The sequence below is a fragment of the Palaemon carinicauda genome, chromosome 5, assembly GCF_036898095.1.
Source record: "Palaemon carinicauda isolate YSFRI2023 chromosome 5, ASM3689809v2, whole genome shotgun sequence".
Taxonomy (NCBI): domain Eukaryota; kingdom Metazoa; phylum Arthropoda; class Malacostraca; order Decapoda; family Palaemonidae; genus Palaemon; species Palaemon carinicauda.
In genome coordinates this window covers 112014324-112039384 of record NC_090729.1, presented here as the reverse complement: position 1 = coordinate 112039384, position 25061 = coordinate 112014324, and the positions used below count along the sequence as shown (strand labels likewise).

Sequence of the window (25061 nt, the reverse complement as noted above, 5' to 3'; positions counted from 1 at the left end):
ATTTCACTTGATGCACATCTCATATTATGATTAATGCAGCTTTATAGAATGTCTATAACACCAATAACTACAAAAAAATCTTAAGACATTGTAATGGGTCAATATACAAAACCTTGTACATAAATTCAGAATTATGAAGAAATATGAAGTACAGTACTTTACATACATTTGAAACCACCTAATATATGGTGTTACAACAGTCTAGTTTTTAATGACTTAGCAATACATATTGTACAGCTACCATTCAATAATTGAATATAATCGTAAAACATGGAATGCAAAATCATATGATACTGTTTAGATGAAAATCAATACTCAATCCATCCCTAGAAATTAAGGTGCTGAAATAATCTTGAAAATTACTGTACAGAGCAACAAAAATCACCAGATTCTGATAGCCACTGACATAAATAAAGTTCCTTACCTTGGGGAAGCTGGCAACCATAAATTCTCTTCGTCTCTTCCAGTGCTAATTTCTTCTGAGTAAGTTTAACTCTTGGGCCAATGCCTTGACCTGGCTTCCAACCAAGTTTACGCAGCAACTTCATACCCATCGTTTCTCTAAAAGAAATTTTTTTGTAACATTGAGAACCATGTATGGTATACCTTACACAATGACAGCTATATGGATAAAAACATAAGTACAAAGAGACAAGTTAATACCAGTCTGGTCAGGTATTCATGTACTCTGCACCCTTTTCTTGAATGCCGGGCCTCTTTGTCCTACCACTTCCACATTTAATATATTTCTGGCTAATTCTCTAACTAACTGTTCGTCATTGCTTCTCATTATATGCTTAAACCATTTCAATCTTTATTAAGATTTCAGACTACTGCAATTCGCAACCACTGCACATCACACCTACAATTTTCTCACCAGTTATTACTAACTTCCAACTGCATTTTGACCATGAATCTTAGAAATCAACAGACATCTCAAAATCATTTCTTTGCTAGTGGTCTGTCTCTGCTCCATAGAGTAGTACAATATATGCTTCATATATGGCCAAAAGAGGAAAGGTCTAAGACGCTCAGCCTGAAGACTTGGCTAAAGGCTGAGTGATAGCCTTATACTCATAGAGCTGAGACTGAGAACAGCTTCTCTCAGCTATTTAAGATAAAAGGATCAGCAAGTACTTGCAGAGAGGCTCCGATCAGAGAATAATCCTTTCTACAATACCAACAGAGGATGACCCACTTCACATGGTAGAAAGCTGCAGAGGACCTTTGTAGGTATTCAGACATCTCCTGTGCTAATGCCAAGTAAAAAGCCTTCCGCTTGGAGGTAATGCTGGATAGTCTCCATTCGTGAAGTGCAAGACTCCACCAAGAAGAGTGGGCCATCAGGGTAGTTCTCTCGGCACTTCGATAAGCAGCATCAACAGATCTGGATATCATTTAGCATGCAACCACCTGGGATTCACCAGGGTCACTCTCAGACTTATGTCCTCAACATTCTGTTGATGACAACTGTAAATCAAGCATAAGAAAGGAAAGGCATTACCAAGGGTATTAAAATGTATCCTTAAATGACATCCAAAGATCTAGGATAGGAGAGTAGAACACCAGGAGTTTCCTTTTTAGCTACAGTATATGGCAAACAAATCTATGTGGCAAAGAATCCTTTCCTCAAAGGGAAGATGTAGAGACCACTCCGACCCTACAACCAGCCCCTAGCGATTAAGCATCTCTGGAATTTGGAATTGAGTGAAACTCTCCTGGTGAAGCTTATGTTGTTCAGCCGTCAGGAAAGATCATCCCATACCTCCTGCTCCACTGGAACAAAATAAGATGGGAGATCATTGGATGCTGAAGAGACACACTTGGAACACCAATGAAGTAATTGCTGGTGGAGATACCCATGTGCAAGGAGTTTCTCTGAGGAAAGATCTTCCAGAAGACATCGTCCCAGCCAAGCCAGGAGTTCTCGCTTAAACAAGAACAGTAGTGATGGTCTCAAGGAAAGACACTCCCTGATGCTATGTCTATAAGCATACCCAGGTACTTCATCCTTTGCTTGAGCATGAGACTTGACTTTTGCAAATTTATCAATCCCCAGATTGTGACTAGAGAAGAGTAGTCCATCTCAATCCTGAAGCAACTGCCACTCGAAAGAGGCCAGGAGCAGTCCATCATCAAAACACATCATGAGACATATCCCATTCAAGTTAGCCCAAGTTGAGACCAGTGAACACTTGGGGAATGGTGGACAGTCTAAAGCATAAGGCTTTGAACTGGTACACTACTCTATAGAGAACTAGGCAAAGGTACTTTCTGTTGGACTGATGGACGTGTATCTGAAGTTATGCATCTTTCAGATCCAACAAAAGCCTGAAGTCTTTCTCTCTGATGGCAGCATACGTTATTTGCCGTCTCCATGCTGAAAGAAGTTTGAGGTAAACGACTGGTCTCCAGTCACCAGTCGAATTCTCCACCAAGAAGAGCCAACTGTAGAACAACGGAGAACCAACTCAAATGACTTTGAGCACATTCTTTTCCTCTGAGCTGATACAGAAGTATCACACTACCTTTTACATGTTCTATTTGCATGTAGTCACCCATAAGCATTTTGATGTGTTTTAATTAGGTCACTTGCTGTGAAGGGACATATGCTGTCTACAGAAAGGGAGACTTAGTTCTCTTCCTGTGTCATCATCATGATCACCTTCCCTCATCTTATTTGTACATTTAACGCATGGCTGTGTATATCGTTTTATGCCTCATGTTACGAGCGGGTGTTTACCCTTCTTTCTTCATCCTTCCAAGGAGTACAAATTGCTATTTTACATTCTAAGGAATACAAAATTCTATTTACCAATAGGATTTTGCTCTTTTTATGGAGAGCTAACTTCTAATTCTATTGTCTTCTTTCCCTTTTGATCTTATGAAATCAATGCTTTGCCTTTTACCATCAGCCTTCCTAAATATTAATTCTGATAATAACAGATTAATGGGATTCCAATGAACAACCAATGTTGTTATAACCTAAAACATTTTTTTCATACACACATTATATTAATAGTCTGAGTATACTCTATCCTTCTTCCTATTCTTTTCAGTCACCAGGTGAATTGAATTAAATTGAATATATAATTTAGGCCTTAATCCAAGCACTGGGGTATCAAAGACCATTCATTGTTGTATAAAGCAAATTAATCAACCATACCCACTCTCTCACATTTTGTATCTTTTTAACTTCTAAAACTAATCACACAACATTCATACAATAATATCTAAATACAAAATAAAGAGGGATTAAAAGTATTAAAAAAAATAAATTAATAAAATTATTTAAATCTCAATATAAACCAATACTCTGTAGCAAAGAAAATGATAGCTGTTGGATTTACATGAATACCATGTCTGTATTATAAAAGCATTGTTTTTTTAGAAAACAATTTCTTACTAGATTGTACGTACTTATTAGGTCTCAAGATTTCTTCTAAAACCGGTATGCCTGGAATTGGTCCATACGGGTCAACAACTCTCTTTCTCTTCCTCTGTTCACTGTCATCAAAACTAGATGTTGCTTGGATCCCTTCAGGTGCTATACCATGAGAAGCTAAATCCTGAAAAAATGGAAAGTTTAAAATATGTAAATCTGTCTACATTAAAATCAGTGAGAAATTTATAATGATCTAAAAGATATACATTACAATAAAAGTATTTGTTCTTTGTTCAATTTTTAATAATCCCTTTTCTATCATAATTTATAAGTGCATATAATTTTTTTTTTACATTACCCGCATCTAAAGAATGATAAAGAATATCAATAGAGTACTATAATCTAATAAACTACAACTAATGTATTAAGTTTTAAAATGCCACTAAAATCAGCTCTGTACTATTTTAAGAAAATTAAATCAAGCAACTGAAGAAAAATATCTAAGAGACCATAATTTGTGAGAAAGCAGGTGATCCGGGAGGGGGGGATATGATTTGACAGGGGTACAAAGTCTCATAGGGTTAAGAAGCTTCATTGTTAAACTGGTAGACATAGTGGTGATTTAACAAAGGGATGATAAGAAGAACTAGTATACTTTTGTTGGGTATTTCACATAGATGAACCTAACAATATAAAGACCAAGTTTAACATATGAAAAGACAACTGCTCCCAGATCAATTATTAGAAATTTGTTGAGACTTGCTGAGAAATAATAAAGTAATTATGTTGGAAAAAAAATTAATTTTACCTCCCTCTAGCAAAGTCTGGATTTCAAAAGATACCACAGATTTGTCTGTATTGTTCAGATAAAATAGGAGGGGAAACATAAAGAATCAAAGAGGAGGAAGTGATAATTGAGGCAGCTGATATCCCTCAAAAATGACAGTGAGAACCCAAGGTACCACATACAGAAGTTCCCAACTTTTTACAAACCAAGTAAACTTGCCTCCAAATAAAAATGAATGATTGATAATTATCTGGCATCATATCTTCAATGCCACTGATGCATATTTCAGTAAAACTGATGGAAAACTATCAACTAAAAAAAAATAATAAATAAACAAACTATAAATAAATATCTGATATATGAAATTCTTAAAATGTTCCGCTTCTGATATAAACCTAAAAATGCAATTACATGTAGTATCAAATAAAACATCTCCAAGATTCTGGCGAGAATGTACCTGCCATCCCCACCACAAGCATCAGAGAGGAATCAATTTTCAGAGATCCCCAAGACTGGGATATTCAATCAAAATCTAACAGTCAAAGGGACTACACAATTGTTACAGGATGGATGTTATCCGCCTTTCATTAAGAACTTGTGTGTTAAACAAGTGAGCTCAATACACAGTTGACCACCATTGAAAGAAAAGTGGTGTCACAGGGAGCTCTATCCCTGTACTATTGCTGGCCTTACTGGACTTCTTTGACATCTTTCTCTTATTCTTTTTCATCTTAGAAGGAGAATCAGAATAAGAATTGGAGGACAAAGAGAAGGAGAAATAATAGCCTGCATGCTTCTTCCTCTTCCTGGCTGTCGCTCCTGGTTCTGCAAGCAGAGCAGTAAAGGTCTGAGTGACTATCAATGACAATGGGCCTAGCAGGGGAAGAAACCACAAAGGTTGCTCCAAAAGGAGCTACAAAACTGAGGCATAATGTCACAGGGGAAGGGGTAGGCACACTCGCAAAGCTCAGCAACCCCGACACTAGCGGGACCAGAGGCACAACCACAGCCACAGAGGCTGAAGCAGCCTCGGACATTCTGGCAAAAGGGTAAAAGTGAAGAACACAGGGGAAGGGGTGGGAATAACTGGGGCTAGATTAGGGATTAGGGTATCCCTGGACACAGGGGTAACACTTACCTCATCTTTAGGTTCAGGTTTAAAATATGACAGGTTATTTCAGAATTGCTGCCTTAATTTGAAGACTCCTTGGCCTTCTGAGATTTCACACAAAAAAGCTAAATGAATTAGGAGCTTTGAAACTCATCCATATTAAAGCTTAATTCATTAAGTGCTTAGTCTTCTCTGGATTTACCCTTGATCTAAAAGCAAGTTCCTTTGTGCCTCAAACTTTAATTTGGCAGCAACAACAGAAACATAGTCTTCCATGAGAAGAAAAGTGAGGCCTTCACACTCCTCACAATGGTTATTTAAATCACAATATTGTCCCTGACATGAGACAAAGGGAATGGAGATCATGTTTGTCCATATATAAATCCATATACCAATATACATAGTAGTTACTTACAAATTCAGATGTATGCATCTCTAAATGCAATAAAAACCATAAATCAAAATAATCTGGAGGTATAAGGTGTCAACAAAGTCAAAACAAGACTAAAACGACAAAGGATCTGTGGCTTAGTAAGCCCTTGGTCATTGCCATTAACTGTTAGATTGTCTCATTACTTTAATAGAAGCATATTGTAATTCAACAGTATTATAAAGAAAGAAAATAGGAAACTTTTGGTTTTACGGATGAATGTTAATAAAACCAAGCTTCCAGAGAGAAGCAATACGAACAACAGGAGAGATTCAAAGAAATGATACACTGTGTATCAATATAACAACCTTGAAAAAATGACAAATTCGAAGATAATTTGTATTTTTCCTAACCATACAAACCTTAGCTATTTACAGAGGGTTACCTTTTAGCGCAGCTGAAATGGCAAGCCATTAGAATTTAACGAGGGTGTATTACCCCCGCGCTAGTTAGCGGGGGGGTAGGGGAGTGGTAGCTAGCTACCCCTCCCCCCCCTCACACAGAGATGAATGCTCACTTTCACTTAGAAGTAGGACTTGTCTTGGGGGACAGGGCTGGCGGGCACATATGTGTAAATAGCTAAGGTTTGTATGGTTAGGAAAAATACAAATGATCTTCGAATTTGTCATTTGTTCCGTAACCGAAATACAAACCATGCTATTTACAGAGGGTGACTTACCCCTTAGGTAGGGTGGAAAGTCCCCAGCCATACTGGCTTTGGCTTTACCCGGGGACTCAGAATCCGAGTGAGTCGCACTCGAGAAAAGGAGTCCCTGCACCTCACAAGTTCCTTGCTCCGCAAGGAACCATGTGGCCTACGTAAGCTTGTGTGTGAAGGAAGAAGTGTGACCCGTCCTAGCCAGTTGACCTGGAGTTCCAGAAGGAACTCTGGGTTAGGACGTTCCCAATACCACCTCGTCAGGGTATGGGGGACGCGACAGTATTGACTCAATACTCGGAACACAAGGAAGCATGGTTTACCTGCAGAGGTTCGAGGTCAGCTATGCAGAGACCAGGATGCTGCTTCCACGTAGAGGGGATAATGAAGAAAGAAGTAAGGGCCAGACATACTTCTTTCGTTCATGCAGACTAAACCCTGATAACAATGCCCTCAACCTTCTGCTACCTGTCCAAAAAGGAGCCTGAGGTTAGACCAGCTGTTGTGTAGCCACCACAGAGCGATAGAAAACGTATCGAGACTCCTGTGGGTCATGCCCTGCAGGAAGCGGGCTGCGAAGGTCATTAGACGCTTCCAGACTCCAGCTTGTAGCACCTGCGTCACAGAGTAGTATTACTCGAAGGCGAGGGACGTTGCGATGTATCCAACATCGTGCTGTAGGGCGACGTGACGGGGGAGGGTCTGGAGACAGGTCGAGATGAATGTCCTTGAGTCCGGGCTGAAGAGGTATACTGGTGACTCTCCCCCATGTCCTCCTTGTGCTCCCAAATCGGCTGCAACTGAGGACAAACTGCAGCTGTTCCCAGCGCTAACCTCTCGATTCCTTTACTGGCAAGAAAGAGAAGGTCTTGGGACATCAGATACAGAATGGAGACTCGAAATCTTGAATGAATCGGACCGAAGGGCCGGGACCCCAGATTCTGAGTCTAGCCAACAACTCAGGAGCGAGCCTGAATGTTGCCTTCCCCTCTTCCTTAGAAAGGGGGGAGTCGTAAGAGACCAAGAAGATTGCTTACACACTGGCCATGGCCAGAGTGAGCAGGAGACCCAAGGCGGAATACAATCCGAGGCCTGTCGTAAAGGGTCTTGAGAAGATCTCTTAAAGGACTAAAAGTCCGAGCCATGCTCCAAGTTGGAGGTCTTCCTCCGACTAGGGCAGAGACGATCGTAGCTTCGCATGAGCGAGGATAGATCCAGCGGGCAGGAAAAAGTTATTCCTTTAAGCCTGAAGGTCAGGGAAAGGCTGAGCGACAGGCTTCATTGCCGAGAGCGGAAAGGAGTTTCCTCCCGCCGAAAGGCAATAAGACCATTATTGCTGGAGAAGAGGCCTCAAGGGAAGAGGTATATCTCCCACGGCACCAACCACCTTAGACTCTTCACTTTGCCTGGGAGACCCCTGGGGATGACTATCGCAGATGACGCGACCTCCGTACCGCGACTGTAGCGGGTTGTCTCTTCTTGAGGAGGAGGCGTAGTGTGTCCAGGCATGAAGCCGAAGCGACGCCCCGGTTCGGGAGAGATGTCGTAGTGTGGTTGCTTGAGTAGTCTGCGCCGTGGGAGAAGCTCTCCCAAGAGTTCCGTCAGGGGAAGCAGAGGGTCCAGAAACCGTTCTGCGCATAGTCCCAGTGGAGCTCTCCCATTGAAAGGTTGACAGACAACCTGGTCTTGTTGAGACCCATTGTCCACAGACAAAAAGGAGGGAAGACGCAGGCGTCGAAGTTGTCCCACCATCACCGGAATGCATCTTGCCAGAGTCTCGGGGTCTGAGACTGGGGGGAAGAATAGCGGAAGCTTGAGGTTCCAAGCTGTCGCGATCAGGTCCCCCACACCAGTACTTGCTGGTTACCCAAGGTCAAAGACCCCCAGGTATACTCTCTCTACGAGGCTCTGCTCGGATAGTCTGAGAGAACATTCCCCTGCCTGGAATGAGAGAGCCGATGGTGGTATTGAGAGAATCTCAATCATCCCGGTATCTCTACTGCAAGATGTGAAGGTGTGAAAATGCGTCCCCTGCTGGTTAGAATACGCCAGAATCATGAAGTCGACGCGCACGGGGCGACTCGGCAGGAGCTGTAGGATCTGTAGACGGGCCAGACTAAGGCCCCTAAGCCTGCCTGAATGATGGAGAGGTATCCTTCAGGTCTTGACCATAGGACTGGACCGGAACATGCCCCCCCCCCCCCCCCCCTTTCCTTTGACGAGTCCGAGAACAGCATCAAGAATGTGGGGAAAGGACGAGAATATCCACTACCATCAAGAGGCTCCATAGGTCACCACCCATTGCAGGTCTAATAGTTCCGCTGGTCCCATAGGGGCCAGGAAGTCCGGTTAAACATTGCCTGAATCCACCAGAACTTGGATCGCCCCACATGGAACTTATCCTGAGGCGACCGTTCGGACTATAGACGGGTCAATGAGGAAAGGAGAACTAGGAAACGTTCCAAGGTAGGCTGAAAGCTCTGCTTGACTGAGAACAGGTACTGCGACTCTCCTCAGTCTTGCCACAGTCAACCGAAAGGAAGGCTCGGAGGATGTGGTAACAGAATCTGGCGTCCCCAGGTGGTCACCCATCCAAGTACCGACGTTGCTTAACCTCGCTGGACGGACGAGAAGCGGGGTTTCCAGCGTGGTAAGGCCGTTGACTCAATATCATGGCCAGATACTCCAGATGTTGAGGCAGAGGAAGAGAAGGCTCCAAGCAAAATACCATGAGCCCACACTCATGGTAAGCATCCGGAAGCTTGTCCCGGCGCTGAAGAAGGTCGAACCCGAGCCTACCGGAGTTGACCAGCCCTCCAAACAGCAGAGGAGGCGGAAGCCTGCACCTGAGCGGCCAAGAGGAAGGCAGGGAGAGTTCTCTGGGGAAAACGAACCTGCTATGCAACGGCGGGATAGCCACACTGCATCATAAGCAGGAATACTTGCAGTCTAGGCTGAATTCGACGAGCACCCTGGAAGATGGATGGAATGGAAACTGAAAGTACACGTCCTTCCGATCCAGGGTTTAAGGAGTCCTGTCGCTTCGTTACCAGTCTGATCGATTCTGCTGGTCTACGCTGGCCGAAGTTTGTTCAACAAACTTGACCAGGGTTGAGAGGTCGACTACGGACATCCCCTCTCAGATCCTTCCTTACAAGAAAGGATCGACTGAGGAGGCCGGGGGTGAAGCCGTCGATGATCCTAAGGAAGACCTTCGCCTAAGGTATGGATCATTCTGCCCAACCGGGCAACTCTGCTGACGCTATGGCATAGAGGGTCAGAGACACTGAATTCGCTGACAGAGACGGCAGGCGCGATATCCTTGGCTGATCACAGAGATTGTGCGGGAATGGGCATCGGGAAGCTGTCATTCGGATGAGTAACCTTAACCATCCTCCCAGCGAAAAACCTGCAATCCTAGAGTTCGTGAACTCCTTTTAGGACTGTGCCCCCCCGGGGGAGTCTCCCGTGCCATCTGTTCCTGACAGGAGGAAACTGCAATTGGACACCTTGTCCCAGTTGTCGTAGCCGATAACTTAGGCCGACATGGTTGAAAGAAAAGGGCGCTGGAGCCCTGCAGAGTCTGGAAGAAAGCGCCTTGGAGGAGTGAAAACGAAAGTCGATTTCCTCCGCACAGCCGCTGTCTAAGTCTCTGTCCTTGGGCACAAACAAACTCTTCTCAAGGATGGAAGGGTGTCTGAGGTCGTCGACCTCCACAGATGAGACACCCGAAGGAAGCCCTCAGTCAGCGCGTCCAGATGGTACAACATCGAGCTTGTCCGCAAGTTAGATACTTAACGACGAAAGGCCAAGGTGCCTGAGCTCGAGAGGAGGAAAGTACCCATGATCTTCCTGTAGCTTCCTTGAACCAAACCTCGGGCCGTAACCGAGGAGGGAAAGAACCTGGTAAGCTCCCAGAGGAAGGGGTAAGCAGTCACCCCTTGTCCGATGGAGAAATCTCGAACGGAAAGCCCCCCCGCCAAAAATCCTTCCAGGGAATGACGGGGAAGGGCTAACCCAGGTTCAGGAAAGAGGAGTGTTGCTCAGATCTCCCTTAAGTTTCTCCTATTCTTGCAAGTGCCATGCTCTGCGTTTACGGGGTGAGGCCGTGTTCTGGAAATACGCTCCAGAACAACTCGCCAGGCTGGCCATGCTGCGAAAACCCCATTGGGAATCGTGGTCGCAATCGCCCTGGAGCTCGCGCGACGGTAATTCAAAGATTTTCGCGTGGGCGAACGTGGAAGCGCCCATGCGCGGTAACGCAAACGAAGGTGAGCGAAGGAGCGCAAAAGGAGGGCGAGCGTGGTAGGAAGGGCGAGAGCTGGTGGTCGGCGAGCGATAACCCATAGACGAGCAATGGATACTGCAAGAAATAAGCCGACGTTTGTGCGAAGAAACACTGTAGGTTCGCGCGACGGAACACCATCCGTCCGCGCGATGGAAAACCGTTGGTTCGCGCGTTGGCGAACATTGGAGAGCATGGGCGCGGACGCGCATGAGCGTAGACGTGCAGGCACGTGGGCGTGTGGGCGCGCAGGCGCACAGGCAAGCGGTCGAGCAGGCGAGCGGTAGTGCGGGCGAACGGTCGTGCGGGCGCGCAGGCGAGCGGTCGTGAGGGTGGGCAGGTGGATGAGCGCGAGTCCGAGGCGGCGAACGCAAGCGTTAGCGCAATGGCGAGGAAACGCGCTGCCGCGTGGGCGAGGAAGACCGCTGGCGATATGGATCAACAAGCGATCGGTGGTGAGCTGGTGAGCGCTAATGCGCAGGTTGGCAATGGAGCGTTGTGTTATGCCGACGCGATGGTCGAGCAGCATGCGCAGGTGAGCGATCGTAACTTGGCGAGCAGTATGCGAAGGTGAGCGATCGCGAGCAGCATGTGCAGGAGGGCGATCGCGCGATGGTGATCAGCATGCGCAGGGTCGCGCGATGGTGATCAGTATGCGCAGGGTCGCGCGATGGTGATCAGCATGCCAGGGTCGCGCGATGGTGATCAGCATGCCAGGGTCGCGCGATGGCGATCAGCATGTGCAGGTGGGCGGTCGCGCGATGGCGAGCAGCCTCTGCAGGTGGGCGATCGCGCGATGGCGAGCAGCATCCGCAGGGTAGACGATACCGCAATGGTGATCAGCATGCGCAGGGTTGCGCGATGGTGATCAGCATCCGCAGGTGTGCAGTCGCGCGATGGCGATCAGCATCCGCAGTTGAGGGTCGCGCGATGGCGATCAGCATCCGCAGTTGAGGGTGCGCGATGGCGATCAGCATCCGCAGCTGAGGGTCGCGCGATGGCGATCAGCATCCGCAGTTTAGGGTCGCGCGATGGCGATCAGCATCCGCAGTTGAGGGTCGCGCGATGGCGATCAGCATCCGCAGTTGAGGGTCGCGCGATGGCGATCAGCATGCGCAGGTGAGCTAGTAGCTGGCGAACCATGTTCCTTCAGAAGTGTTGGAGAACGTTGGCGTGCCGGCTGTAACACACGCGGGCGATCTGGAGATCGCCGAGAGACAGGTGATCACTGGCGAGCTGATGATCGCTGACGAGCAGAAGGCTACGCGTGGAAGCCTGCGTATAGAAGAAGAGTCCTTGACCCCGACCTGAACCGAAGTTCTAGATCGCGAGGGCGAACGTGGGCGCACAGGGCACGTAACAGGAACCAACAGGAACAGCAGGGATGATCATCCTGAAAGCGCTGACGAACAGGAGAGCGCTGATGAGCAGAAGAGCACCTGTGCGCTAACACTGAGCAGGAGCAGGAGAGAACACAGCAGAAGGGCGCGCAGGGAAACCCTGACACGCAAGGGATGAACCCCCGTGGGAGGCAACCCTTTGCCCCGAAGGGATCGTTGTCCGCCGGGAGACTGATGTCCGTCGGAAGACCGCTGTCCGTCGGGAAGACCGTTGCCCGTCGGAAGACGAGATCAGACTGCTGTCCATCTGCACTAAGGCGGAAGATCGAGAAAAAGGAGTTGTAGGCTGCAAACGGAGATTCAAAAAGGCGCCTCAAGCACCCTTATAGGGAGATGAGAGGCCCTTACGACGAGGCGGACGGTGGGCCTTGAGGCGAGGGAGGCCAACAGCAACAGAAGAAACCTCCGAAGAGGAGTCTCTATGAGTGTACTCTCTCGCGAACGAAAGAGAAACACTTCGTAGAAGAGACTGGTCAGCCAGTGACCTAAAAGGAGCAATCCTCCGAAGAGGAGCTCCTGCAGTTGCCCAGCCCCTTGAGCGAAACTGCAGGTGTGACCGCTCAGCACCAAGAGCATAGTCGCACGAAAAAAAGGCAAGAGAAGAACCCCCCAAAAGGAGAAAAACTCAAGCCTGGACAGGAAAAACTTCCCTCGGAAGGAAAGTTACCCGCCCAAGGAGGCAAGCCTCCTGAGAGTTCTAAAATGAACTGGAGAGCTGTCCGTCGTCACGGGAGTACTTCCAGTAGAAGGAGACATGCCCCTGACGAAAATACAAGGGGGGAGGCAGCAACAGCCGAATCCCCAGAACTCAACAAGACAGCTCACACCGTTGCCATATTACAGAAACGAACTAGATCGGTAACTGTAAAAAAATAAAACAAATAATATTAGTACACATTCATTCCCCCGGGAAGGCTCCGAAGAGGAATCCCGAGAGAAAGGAAACAAGAATTACACAACAGGCACGTGCCCTCACAACCACTTACACTCACGGAAGGAGAGCTGTAACCAAAACAGAATTATAACAATTATAATTATGTAACTATGTAATTATGTAATCTAAAAATGAATGAACACTAAAGAAAGAACGAAAACCCCGAAAGGAAACGTTCTACAAGCTGAAAAACAAAAAACAACTACAATTAGATTCATAACTAATTGAGACAAACGTACGGCGTAGTAACCCCCCCCCCACATGGAAAGGAAGCTACAAGGGCGTAGTAACACGTAGTAAAAGGGTGAACCACCTCAAGAGAGAGAGAGAAAAAGACATAAGTCAAACTCGATCGCCACCCATAAAATTACGCCGTGGTGGACTAACTGCCGAGGACTCCACGTAGATATCATACACTGAAAAGGAAACATGTTATTTTCATTAGTAAAATAAATTTTTGAATATACTTACCCGATAATCATGTAGCTGTCAACTCCGTTGCCCGACAGAATTCTACGGAAGGGATACGCCAGCGATCGCTATACAAGAGGGGGGTGTACTCACAAGCGCCACCTGTGGCCAGGTACTGCAGTACTTCTTGTTGACACCACCTCAATTTTTCCTCGGTCCACTGGTTCTATGGGGAGGAAGGGTGGGTCAATTAAATCATGATTATCGGGTAAGTATATTCAAAAATTTATTTTACTAATGAAAATAACATTTTTCAATATTAATCTTACCCGATAATCATGTAGCTGATTCACACCCAGGGAGGTGGGTGAAAACCAGTGTACATGTATATCAAGAAGCTAAGTATCCCGTATTTCATATTATCAGTTATTCAAAATAACAATGAAATTATAAGTACCTGGTAAGGAAGTCGACTTGAGCCATTACTCTGCCTTAAATAAGTTCGTCTTCCTTACTGAGCGCAGCGTTCCTCTTAGGAGGCTGAACAACTCTAAGGTGCTGAAGTATCAAGGGCTGCAACCCATACTTAAGGACCTCATCACAACCTTTAACCTCGGCGCTTCTCAAGAAAGAATTGACCACCCGCCAAATCAACAAGGATGTGGAAGGCTTCTTAGCCGACCGTACAACCCATAAAAAGTATTCAAGAGAAAGGTTAAAAGGTTATGGGATTATGGGAATGTAGTGGCTGAGCCCCCGCCTACTACTGCATTCGTTGCTACGAATGGTCCCAGGGTGTAGCAGTACTCGTAAAGAGACTGGACATCTTTGAGATAGAATGATGCGAACACTGACTTGCTTCTCCAATAGGTTGCATCCATAACACTCTGCAGAGAACGGTTCTGTTTGAAGGCCACTGAAGTAGCCACAGCTCTCACTTCATGTGTCCTTACCTTCAGCAAAGCAAGGTCTTCTTCCTTCAGATGAGAATGTGCTTCCCTAATCAGAAGCCTGAATAGTAAGAAACTGAGTTCTTAGACCTTGGAAAAGAAGGCTTCTTGATAGCACACCATAAGGCTTCTGATTGTCCTCGTAAAGGTTAAGACCTTTTTAGATAGTACCTAAGAGCTCTAACTGGGCAAAGTACTCTCTCCAGTTCATTCCCCACCAAGTTGGACAGGCTTGGGATCTCGAACGACTTAGGCCAAGGACGTGAAGGAAGCTCGTTTAGCAAAAACCGAGCTGCAAGGAACATGTAGCCGTTTCAGATGTGAAAACTATGATCCTGCTGAAGGCGTGGATCTCACTTACTCTTTTAGCTGTTGTCAAGCACACGAGGGAAAGAGTTTTTAATGTGAGGTCCTAAAAAGAGGCTGATTGGAGAGGTTCAAATCTTGATGACATAAGGAACCTTAGGACCACGTCTAGATTCCAGCCTGGAGTGGACAACCGACGTTCCTTTGAGGTCTCACAAAGACCTAGGGAGGTCCTGTAGATCTTTGTTGGTGGAAAGATCCAAGCCTCTGTGGTGGAAAACCGCTGCCAACATACTTCTGTAACCCTTGATCGTAGGAGCTGAAAGGGATCTTACTTTCCTTAGATGTAACAGGAAGTCAGCAATCTGGGTTACAGTGGTACTGGTTGAGGAAACTGCATCGGTCTTGTACCAGCTTCGGAAGACTTCCCCTTGAGACTGATAGACTCTGAGAGTGGATGTTCTCCTTGCTCTGGCAATCGCTCTGGCTGCCTCCTTCGAAAAGCCCCTAGCTCTTGAGAGTCTTTCGAAAGTCTGAAGGCAGTCAGACGAAGAGCGTGGAGGTTTGGGTGTACCTACTTTACGTGAGGTTGACGTAGAAGGTTCACTCCTAGAGGAAGAGTCCTGGGAATGTCGACCAGCCATTGCAGTACCTCTATGAACCATTCTCTCGCGGGCCAAAGCGGAGCCAACCAACGTCAGCCGTGTCCCTTTGCGAGAGGAGAACTTCTGAAGTACCCTGTTGACAATCTTGAACGGCGGGAATGCATACAGGTCGGGATGGGACCAGTCCAGCAGAAAAGCATCCACGTGAACTGCTGCTGGGTCTGGAATCGGAGAACAATACAACAGGAGTCTCTAGGTTATCGAGGTAGCGAACAGATCTATGGTTGGCTGACCCCACAGGGCCCAAAGTCTGCTGCAAACATTCTTGTGAAGGGTCCACTCTGTGGGGATGACCTGACCCTTCCGGCTGAGGCGATCTGCCATGACATTCATACCGCCCTGAATGAACCTCGTTACCAGCGTGAGCTTTCGATCTTTTGACCAGATGAGGAGGTCCCTTGCGATCTAGAACAACTTCCACGAAAGAGTCCCTCCCTGCTTGGAGATGTAAGCCAGGGCTGTGGTGTTGTCAGAGTCCACCTCCACCACCTTGTTAAGCTGGAGGGACTTGAAGTTTATCAAGGCCAGAAGAACCGCCAACAACTCCTTGCAATTGATGTGAAGTGTCCTTTGCTCCTGATTCCATGTTCCCGAGCATTCCTGTCCGTCCAAAGTCGCACCCCAGCCCGTGTCTGATGCGTCCGAGAGGAGACGGCGGTCGGGTTTCTGAACAGCCAAAGGTAGACTTCCTTGAGAAGAAAGCTGTTCTTACACCACGCGAGAGTAGACCTCCTCTCTTCGGAAACAGGAACTGAGACCGTCTCTAGCGTCATGTCCTTTATCCAGTGAGCAGCTAGATGATACTGAAGGGGGCGGAGGTGGAGTCTCCCTAACACGATGAACAGGGCCAGCGATGAAAGTGTCCCTGTTAGACTCATCCACTACCTGACTGAGCATCGGTTCCTTCTCAGCATGCTCTGGATGCATTCTAGGGCTTGGAAGATCCTTGGGGCCGACGGAAAAGCCCGAAAAGCTCGACTCTGAAGATCCATACCCAGGTAGACAATGGTCTGGGATGGGACGAGCTGGGACTCCTCAAAATTGACCAGGAGGCCCAGTTCCTTGGTCAGATCCATAGTCCATCTGAGAATCTCCAGACAGCGACGACTTGTGGGAGCTCTTAAAAGCCAGTCGTCTGACGGAGCCGGACACAAGATCATGGTACTGCTGCACAGTCTGTGAACTGTCAACCATGGGGAAGCGAGGAAGTACAGTGACAACCCGAAGCTGTCTAGACTGTCTGGGTCGTACAGACAACTCCTTATCGGGTTGCTGAGGTTGCCGCACTGCGTCACAACAAGTCACTTCTGCTGGTTGTTGAACGTCTTCCCAGTGACACACTGACTCCGTAAACAAAAAATCCTCTAACAAGGACTAAGCTTGGACCATGTCTTGCAACACAGCTCAAGGTCTATGGGAGCAGGTGTGGTAACAGACGGGGTTAGCGACTGAAGTGGAACCATTACCTTCCCTGGAAGCATGTTATGCTTAAATAAAAGTCCATAGGAGGCTACGCAGCTAAAGGCTCCTCTCCAAATGACAGAGTCCTCAAGGGAATATCAGAAGGAGGGAGAAAAGCACTTTCTCATCTACAGGGACCATATCCGAGAAAAGCTAAGTTCTCTCAGTGAGGGTTTCACTGGTGCAAAAGCAGCAGACTAGAAGGCAACGTTATGAAACTGCTTGACAGTCTAGTGAGTTGGCAACAACCAAAGATGTGTGACTGAGAAGCATGCGGAAAGGTATGCAGAGCATGCTGTATGCAGAGCATGCTGTATGCAGAGCATGCTGTATGCAGAGCATGCTGTATGCAGAGCATGCTGTATGCAGAGCATGCTGTAAGGTAAGCAGAGCAAGTTGCATGGCGGGTAACATTTCTCAGAAATTCCATGACCAGTGCTAGATTGAGTAATATCGCATTACTGTCCATTGAAAGTGCACGAGCCGAGGGAATTGATTTAGACTGTTTTGTTGATGAATTTGATAGCCGGCATGATAATCGTAGAATTAAGCTGCACTAAATATACGTACTATAATCTACTTCACCTCAGGAAAGGGAAACTCGCCCTGTTGGCAACACTGCATTACTTCATGCATGCTTGCATGGGGTTTTAATATCAACATAATATTTACATTATATTCATAACTCATGATTCATTTTTGTTTTGAAGATATTTTTGCCATATTTTGCGATTTTGTTAAAAATATATTGCAAGGAATACATATATATATATATATATATATATATATATATATATATATATATTTTTTTTTTTTTTTTTTTTTTTTTTTTTTTTTTTTTTTTTTTTAAGTAATACGAATAACCTCCATTATCATAATGTTTATGTAGGCATACATGTATATGTTTTACAAATGCAAGTTATGAAAGTAATGAGGTGTTATTATTGTCATTTGTTATTTCAAAGTTGAATGGGAAGAGGCTCAAGCTGAGGAGAAAGTGGCAGATGCATGCGTTGAGGTGGCTGACTCATAGCATGAGGTTCCTGCCTCAAGAGTTGCGCTTGCCTCAAGGGTTGAGGTGGATGCGCAGTAGCAGGTTCCTGTCTCACGAGTTGAGGTTCTTGAGGTGTGAGCTGCGAGAGTTGAGGTAGCGGCTGCGCAGAACGCAGTTCCTGTCTCACGAGTTGAGGTTCTTGAGGTGCTAGCCTCAAGAGTTGAGGCTCTCGCCTTGAGGAAAGTTGAGGTAGCAGCTGCGAGAGCTGAGGTGGCTGCCTCAAGGATGGTAGAGGTTGTCGTACCTCAAGAGGTTGTTGCCTCGAAGATGGTCTAACTGCAAGAAACTCTTGCCTCAAAGGAAGAGGAGGATGTAAGGCATAAGACTCCTGTTCCCATTGTTGAGGTTGCCTTAAGGAAGGTGGAGGTTGCTGCACAACGCTGGTAACTGGCAACTCCCAACGCGGCAGCTCACGCATGGAGGAAGCCTGAGGAACCTCAACCTCATACGTCTGGCAGATTGTACTGCGCAGAGGAGGAGGAGCGTTCGCAGGAGGAGGTGTATTAACCACCTCTGCCTGAAACTCCTGCATCAACACCGCAAGCTGAGACTGCATTGACTGCAGCAAAGACCACTAGAGTTTAAGAAAGACAACAACAAATGGAGCTACTGTCCGTTGAGACTGAGGGTCTAAAACAGCTGGTGCGGCAACAGACGGAGCTATTGCCTGTTGCGAAACCACCTTGCCTCTCTGGGAGGTGTGCAGTTGTCGTACTGCAGCAAGTCCGAACTGACCCAGTGCTAATGGCTACACCTAGGAGTTGGACTTGTGCGGAAGGGACCGACTTGCACTTAAAAGCTGCAAGATTGGTCCATGGTTTCTGCGAGAAACCTCTACCGCAGACGAGGAAAGAAAGGGCTCTCTCGTCTTTGTGTGGGTGGGGTGATCACGTCGGCAACGTGTGTAGATACACCCGAAACCACGGAGGGAAAAACGTCTGTTCGTCGATCAAGGCCTGCTGAACCCATAAGTCCTTCGACATTACTTCTCCCCTGGGCTTGGGAGCTTGTAAGAGGTCCCAGACTAGGCGAACAACTGGCACGAACAGACGAACCCTCGAACGCAACACTGTAACACTTTGCGCTTATCACTTATCACTTTTGATTTTCTGTTTGCACTTATTTCACTGAACTCGAAACTTTAAGTGGTTTGTACCTGAAACACGCAATTCTATCCTTCCTTAAAAGTTAATAATTGCGAAAACAGAATTACAATGTAACAGAAAAATCTAATGAAAGATAAATAATTCAGTGGCTGGAAAGAGACTAAACAATAGATCAAATAAACTACGTTTAAAATCTCTCACCGCTTAAAGCTTGAGAACAAGAATAAAACTCTAGAAACGTTTACCTTCTTCCCCTAAAGAGACTAGGGAAAAGAGCAAAAACGATAACAACGTTACTCGCTTGAACGAAACGTTTATCCTCCTCTCTCTCCCTCCGTCTCTATCTCTCTCTCTCTCTCTCTCTTGACTTAGAACCTGAGAGAAGAGCCCAATCATATATATCGTTAAAACATATTATTGTTAAAGGAAAAAAACTGAAAGATTTCCCAAATAAAAAGTTCCTTTATTAGAATTAAAACCATTAAGCTAAGAAAGAATGAACAAAACGCTAGAAACGGTTTACTCTTACTGCAACGTGACACCGTGAAAATTCTCTCTCTATCGTAACGATAGAGCGCAAGTTGAACGTTCTGAACGTCAACAACTGCAGAGACAAAACAAAACGTTAGTTCCACTTTGAAACAGTACGAGACTATCAAAGAAATTCTTTCAAAAACATTAAAATAGCATAATATGTTAACAGGTAAAACCGAAATGACGGGCTCAATGTTAATTAACTTCGGTACAAGAAAAGACCGCCTACTATTAGGAAAGGTCGAATATAAACAAATATAAAAATTAATTTTAATAAGTTTATAAAAAAGGAAGTTAATCGAAGAGGCCTATAAAAGGCGGAGAGATATAAAATAAATCTATAACTTTTGTTAAGCAAAATTAAGAAAGAGAGTCTATACTCTCTTAGACACCAACACTTCCGTCTAAGGGAAGGGTCGGCCATTTAAAGGTGAAAGAGAGTTCATACTCTCTTCGTCACCATAATTAATCAAATTAATTCCAAAAGCTAGCTAAGCTAATAATAAAACTTCCTGAATAGCGAAAGCTAAAATCTAGAGCAAATACATCACCAAATCGTGAGCAAAAACTCCAGAATCAACAGCGTATCCATGTAGGTCTAGCCGGAGGCACGACAGAGGAAAAATTGAGGTGGTGTCAACAAGAAGTAGTGCAGTACCTGGCCACAGGTGGCGCTTGTGAGTACACCCCCCTCTTGTATAGCGATCGCTGGCGTATCCCTTCCGTAGAATTCTGTCGGGCAACGGAGTTGACAGCTACATGATTATCGGGTAAGATTAATATTGAAAATTACTTATTTCTATACTCAAATATATATACAAACATGAAAACATGTTTACATATATATTGAGTAAATGAAAAGTAAGCGATTAACTAAAGACAAAACAAACAATGGCTGCCAAGAGAGGACCAAGACAGAGACGTCTGTCACAGTCCGAGCCAAAAGTGAAAGTGAGCATTCATCTGTGTGTGAAGAGGGGGAGGGGTAGCTAGCTACCACTCCCTTACACCCCCCCCCCCCCCGCTAACTAGCGCGGGGGTAATACACCCTCGTTAAATTCTAATGGCTCGCCATTTCAGCTGCGCTAAAAGGTAACCCTCTGTAAATAGCGTGGTTTGTATTTCGGTTACGGAACAAACAGCCTTTTTAATCATTTGAAGACTTAATTTTATAAACAAAAAGATTCATAGAGTATCAAAATTTTCACAAACCTGCAGATATTTTTTTCTTTTTATGAACATACAGTAGTAACAACTAGAGATATAAAAAAAACAAATATTAACCTCATCATCCATGAAATCTTGAGGTCGTGAGTTTTTTGCTTCTGCTCGCTGCACCCTGGAGGATACAAATGTTGAGGGAGCCCATCCTTCTTTGGTTCCAACTGAGTTGAAGTACCCAGCTGAAAAGCCACCAGTAAAAGCTCCATGGAACCTGGATTATGGGAAAGAAAGTTTAGATTTAAAAAATCACAAAAAGCTATTCAAGTACCGTATTCAAACCATTCTCCTGTATTCATTGAAGTATTATAAGTGACCTTAAATTCATTAACCCAGTCAACATTTTCTACAGAAATTATCTGAAGTTTATTACAAAGGCTTAAAAAAATCAAAAGCCTTTCAAGAAATTCTAACATTTGTACCCCATAATTTTGAATTGCAAATAATGTAATACAGTATAAGATATAGGAAGAAGAATAACTCTTCAAACTTATACTGTTGTATAATGAAAACATAGAAGGGATCTATTATATCCAAATACAGTACTCTATTTTCTGAGGTAAGCTTACTGACTAGTTCTGAAACTGTGATGAAATTATACATGACATCTTCATTGAATCCTAAAATCTATGCTAAACATAAAATAACCTACCTCCTTCTTCCTTGTTGGTCACAAACAACCTGATCTTCAATTCGAGGAGCTTTTGCCTGACGAACATTATCTGCAAATTAACAATCAAATATATCATTGTTTGTACATATGAAGCTTTGAATGAATATCAATATTCTGTAACATGTACTTCATCAAAATAACACATTTATAACAATTTTAAACTAATTTGAAATATATAACATATTCATTTGTGTAATTCCAATGATTACTGTACAATACAGATGTCAACATGCACGTGACGCATGTTTTAAACTATTTTCTCTTATTGAGTGATGTATTACCCAAAACGAGTGACCCAGTTGCCTCAATGACTGATAAGAGGTTGCTATTCTTTTGTACAATTGTTGTCTAAACCCAATCATCAAATTCTAATGCTTTACAGTTTGATGCCATTTCCAAAGTGGCAGACAGAATCTATCATTCATCAGATGCCTTCCACCTTCAAACATCTGAGTTACAGTCTTAAAAATCTTTCAGTATGTCATCAGTAGACTATTTGGATTACCATCAGTCTAAAAGGAAACAAGACAATTCTAAAACGGAGAATTTGTGCAATGATAATCTCGACAGGTAAATATCATCCTTAGATTGACAATCCCATGCGAATGGCAAACTGTCATTAGCTATGACCTTCTGCTAATATACACAGCTTTAAAAAGCGATCTGCATAATATGAAAGAACCTGAGGTCACTACATGTATTCCATGACTTGCTGGTTGGTAATAAAGGAGTAGTTTTACCAAAAAACCATGTCCTAAGTTCACTTCCCATCATCAAATATGGGACTATTATCAACGATAACCTTCGAGACTTGGGGCAATCGGCATCTGGATTTTAGGGTGCAATTTGGTTCGCTTAAAGAATGCTTGAAGGAGCCGAAGCTCTACTGAAAGAAAACCATGCTATTGACGGTCTCCAATTAGTTACCATTGATAGAATCCAAGGGACCCCTAGCGTCAGCTAAGAAGCCGAGGATATTTGACCAAAGATCAACCGTAGTCTGTCAAAAAGAATCGATCGTCATGATCCCATGTTCAAGTTATCTTCAGAGAGTAATGGATTGAGAACACGATCCTAGTCTATGCCTGAGTATTTATCGTGCATAAAGCCTCCTATGGTTCACTGACCAGGGAATACGCAACGATATTGTCTACGGTCACAGTCTGAATCATCATTCGTGTTGCCAGCGCAATTCCTCTAGAAAACCGTTCCTTGTTAGTGCCGAGAGGGGGGGTAAAAAGTTGAAATGCCTTTCACACTATTCCCTGAAGAGGAAAGAGTTATCATTGAATACTCTGAAGGGCCACCGCAAATTCCATCGACTTCAAAGCCTCAAGAAGGGCACCTAGGAGAAGACTCTCCCTTCAAAGCCTCCAAAGTAGACTAATAATTACACAGCTTCTCCAAGGACACCAGAGGCATCTGTAAGAAGGACTTAAAGTTCCACCACAATCTACATGAGAGATGCCTACCCCCTCTGAAAAGGAAGAATCTGATAAGGTTGTAGTAACCATGTGACCACACTCCAAAGACCTAATGCTTTGAAGGAAACCTCCAAAAGGGCAAGGCCTTGGAACCAAAGCTGAAGAAGACATACGCAGTTGCCAGTAGCTTCTCGCAAGGGAGAGATCCTCTGAAGAGGAGACAAGTTTCCCCTGAAGGTCCCTGGACAATACAAGGGAGGAAGAGGATAGCCTCGAAGCATAAATGGCTTATCTAGAAAGGACTGCTCCTGCGAAGGGGGGCTCCATGGAAACATCTGCCTCGAAGTCCTAGGGGCTCCAAAATCAATCTGAAATAAAGAACCCCCTCAGGAGGATGACTCTCCCATTTTCTAAGGAAAAGTGGAAGGTCCCCCTACCTCGAGAATTGTCAAGGTAAAGGTATCCATCCCTCTTGGCCAAACAGTCCAACGAGAGAGGAAAGAAGGGATATATCAGTGTTGAAGTGAGAGGTCAAAGCTTAAGCAACCTCAAGAATGACCCCAAAAAGCAAAGCGAATTTGTCTGTCACTGAAGACTGCTTCCCCAAGGATGACCAACCAAACTTGAGAAGGGACTTGAGGTCCAGTCCCCCCAATCACCAGGAAGGGACGAAACCAAATGGTTAAGAACACACACTTATCAAAAGAACCCCTTGGTTGCAGTTGAATCCTTTACAGGAGAGACAAAGGGGAAGAAATGCATCTCACACTTGAAAAGGCACTGAACATTCATCAAAAAATCCCTTCAAAATACAGTCGGCTGATATCATAATAGTTTTTCTGTTTGCCAGCAGGGACAAGGTTGCCTCCCCACTACCAGTAGGTAACTATTGGTTAGTTGACACCTCATCATAAATTTTAAGTGATGTATTCCAGCTTCGCTGTTATCTATCTTATATATAAAGGACGATGATTTGTATTTGTATTTGTGTAGGATCAAAACATGTTTGAATGGGTACATACATGAGCATACAAGTAAACGAATAAGATTTTAGGTGTGCGTTTAGGAAGAGTTACTTGCCTTTCTTTATTGTAGTGTATGCATCTGGGATTGTATCACACTTGAGATTAAATTAATCATTCATCATTTCTTGGTAATACACATCATCTATGATATTCTTACACTATTTTTATTATCTACATAGCACCAATTGGGATTAAGCTTTAAATTAATAAAATTTTCATATAGGCATGATCATGCATAAAATCATACCCACAACTAGTACACTATGCACTCACACAAACTTATATGGCAGCACATATATCTAAGTACAGCAGGCATACACACTTGCATATTGTAAGCAGATACTCACACAAATACTGCACACAAAGGAACTTATACAATATACACTCATACAATTACTTACTATGCTTGCCTACAAACAAGCATGAAGAAAAGTCAAGACCATTCAAGGAAAATTCATAAGGAGTTCAGGTCAGTAACAAAAGTCAATGAATTTACCAATAGAAAATTTTTGCATCTTCATACTGTAATGCCTCTGCATACCTTACAACATTACTTCCTTTGGAAGTTCCTATATCTGCCACTATATTATTATTTTTCATTGCTATTTAGTTGTATTTACCTTGCATCTAGTTATCTTATCACAATGGCTTACAAAGATCACATGTTTTTAATAATAGTAAGGATATTTTACAAACAACGGTGACTCATAGATAAAAATTAGTGGGTGTGCTGCTACAGAAAATTTTTAGACTTTGTTTTAATAGTGTAAAAGGAAAAAAAAGAGGTGTAAGAAAATTTATTCTGTAAAATAAAAGAACTTGAAAAAATGAATCAAATAGAATAGCTGGAAGTAGGAAAATAATCTAATTTTACACTTCATCAAATTCAAGAACATGATATGAGGTTTTCAAGCACAACACAAGAAGAATAAAATAAAAACACTACCTTTCACCAGCACGCCAAGGGCGGCACTGTGGAAACAAGTGCTCTCTTTCCCTTACAGCTACTGTGAAAAGCAAAGTACCATATTTTTTCATAAACTGAGGGATGGCTACTGACATTAACCTTAAGGATTATATATTGTACAAGCATAAAGAAAGAAGTAAATAAAATATCATTATACAGAATGTTATTGATATCAAGTGAAAATAGGTGCTGCAGTTCCAGTATCTATACGTAAGCCATCACTGCTTACAAATGCTTTAGAGAGGAACAGAATATTAAGTAGGTTTGGCAACAC

General features: G+C 44.3%; 1 protein-coding gene across 1 annotated transcript in view; it reads right to left on the bottom strand.

Annotated features, from left to right (window-relative positions):
- Window positions 1–25061, bottom strand: part of LOC137641404 (G patch domain-containing protein 1-like) — a 91431-nt gene that overhangs the window by 53099 nt on the left and 13271 nt on the right. Inside the window, exons 2-5 of the mRNA XM_068373926.1 lie at window positions 21351–21420; window positions 20762–20912; window positions 3421–3569; window positions 425–561 (exon numbers count right to left, since the gene is read on the bottom strand). Of these exons, the coding sequence (XP_068230027.1) occupies window positions 425–561; window positions 3421–3569; window positions 20762–20912; window positions 21351–21420 (507 nt within the window). The remainder of the gene's footprint in view (window positions 1–424; window positions 562–3420; window positions 3570–20761; window positions 20913–21350; window positions 21421–25061) is intronic.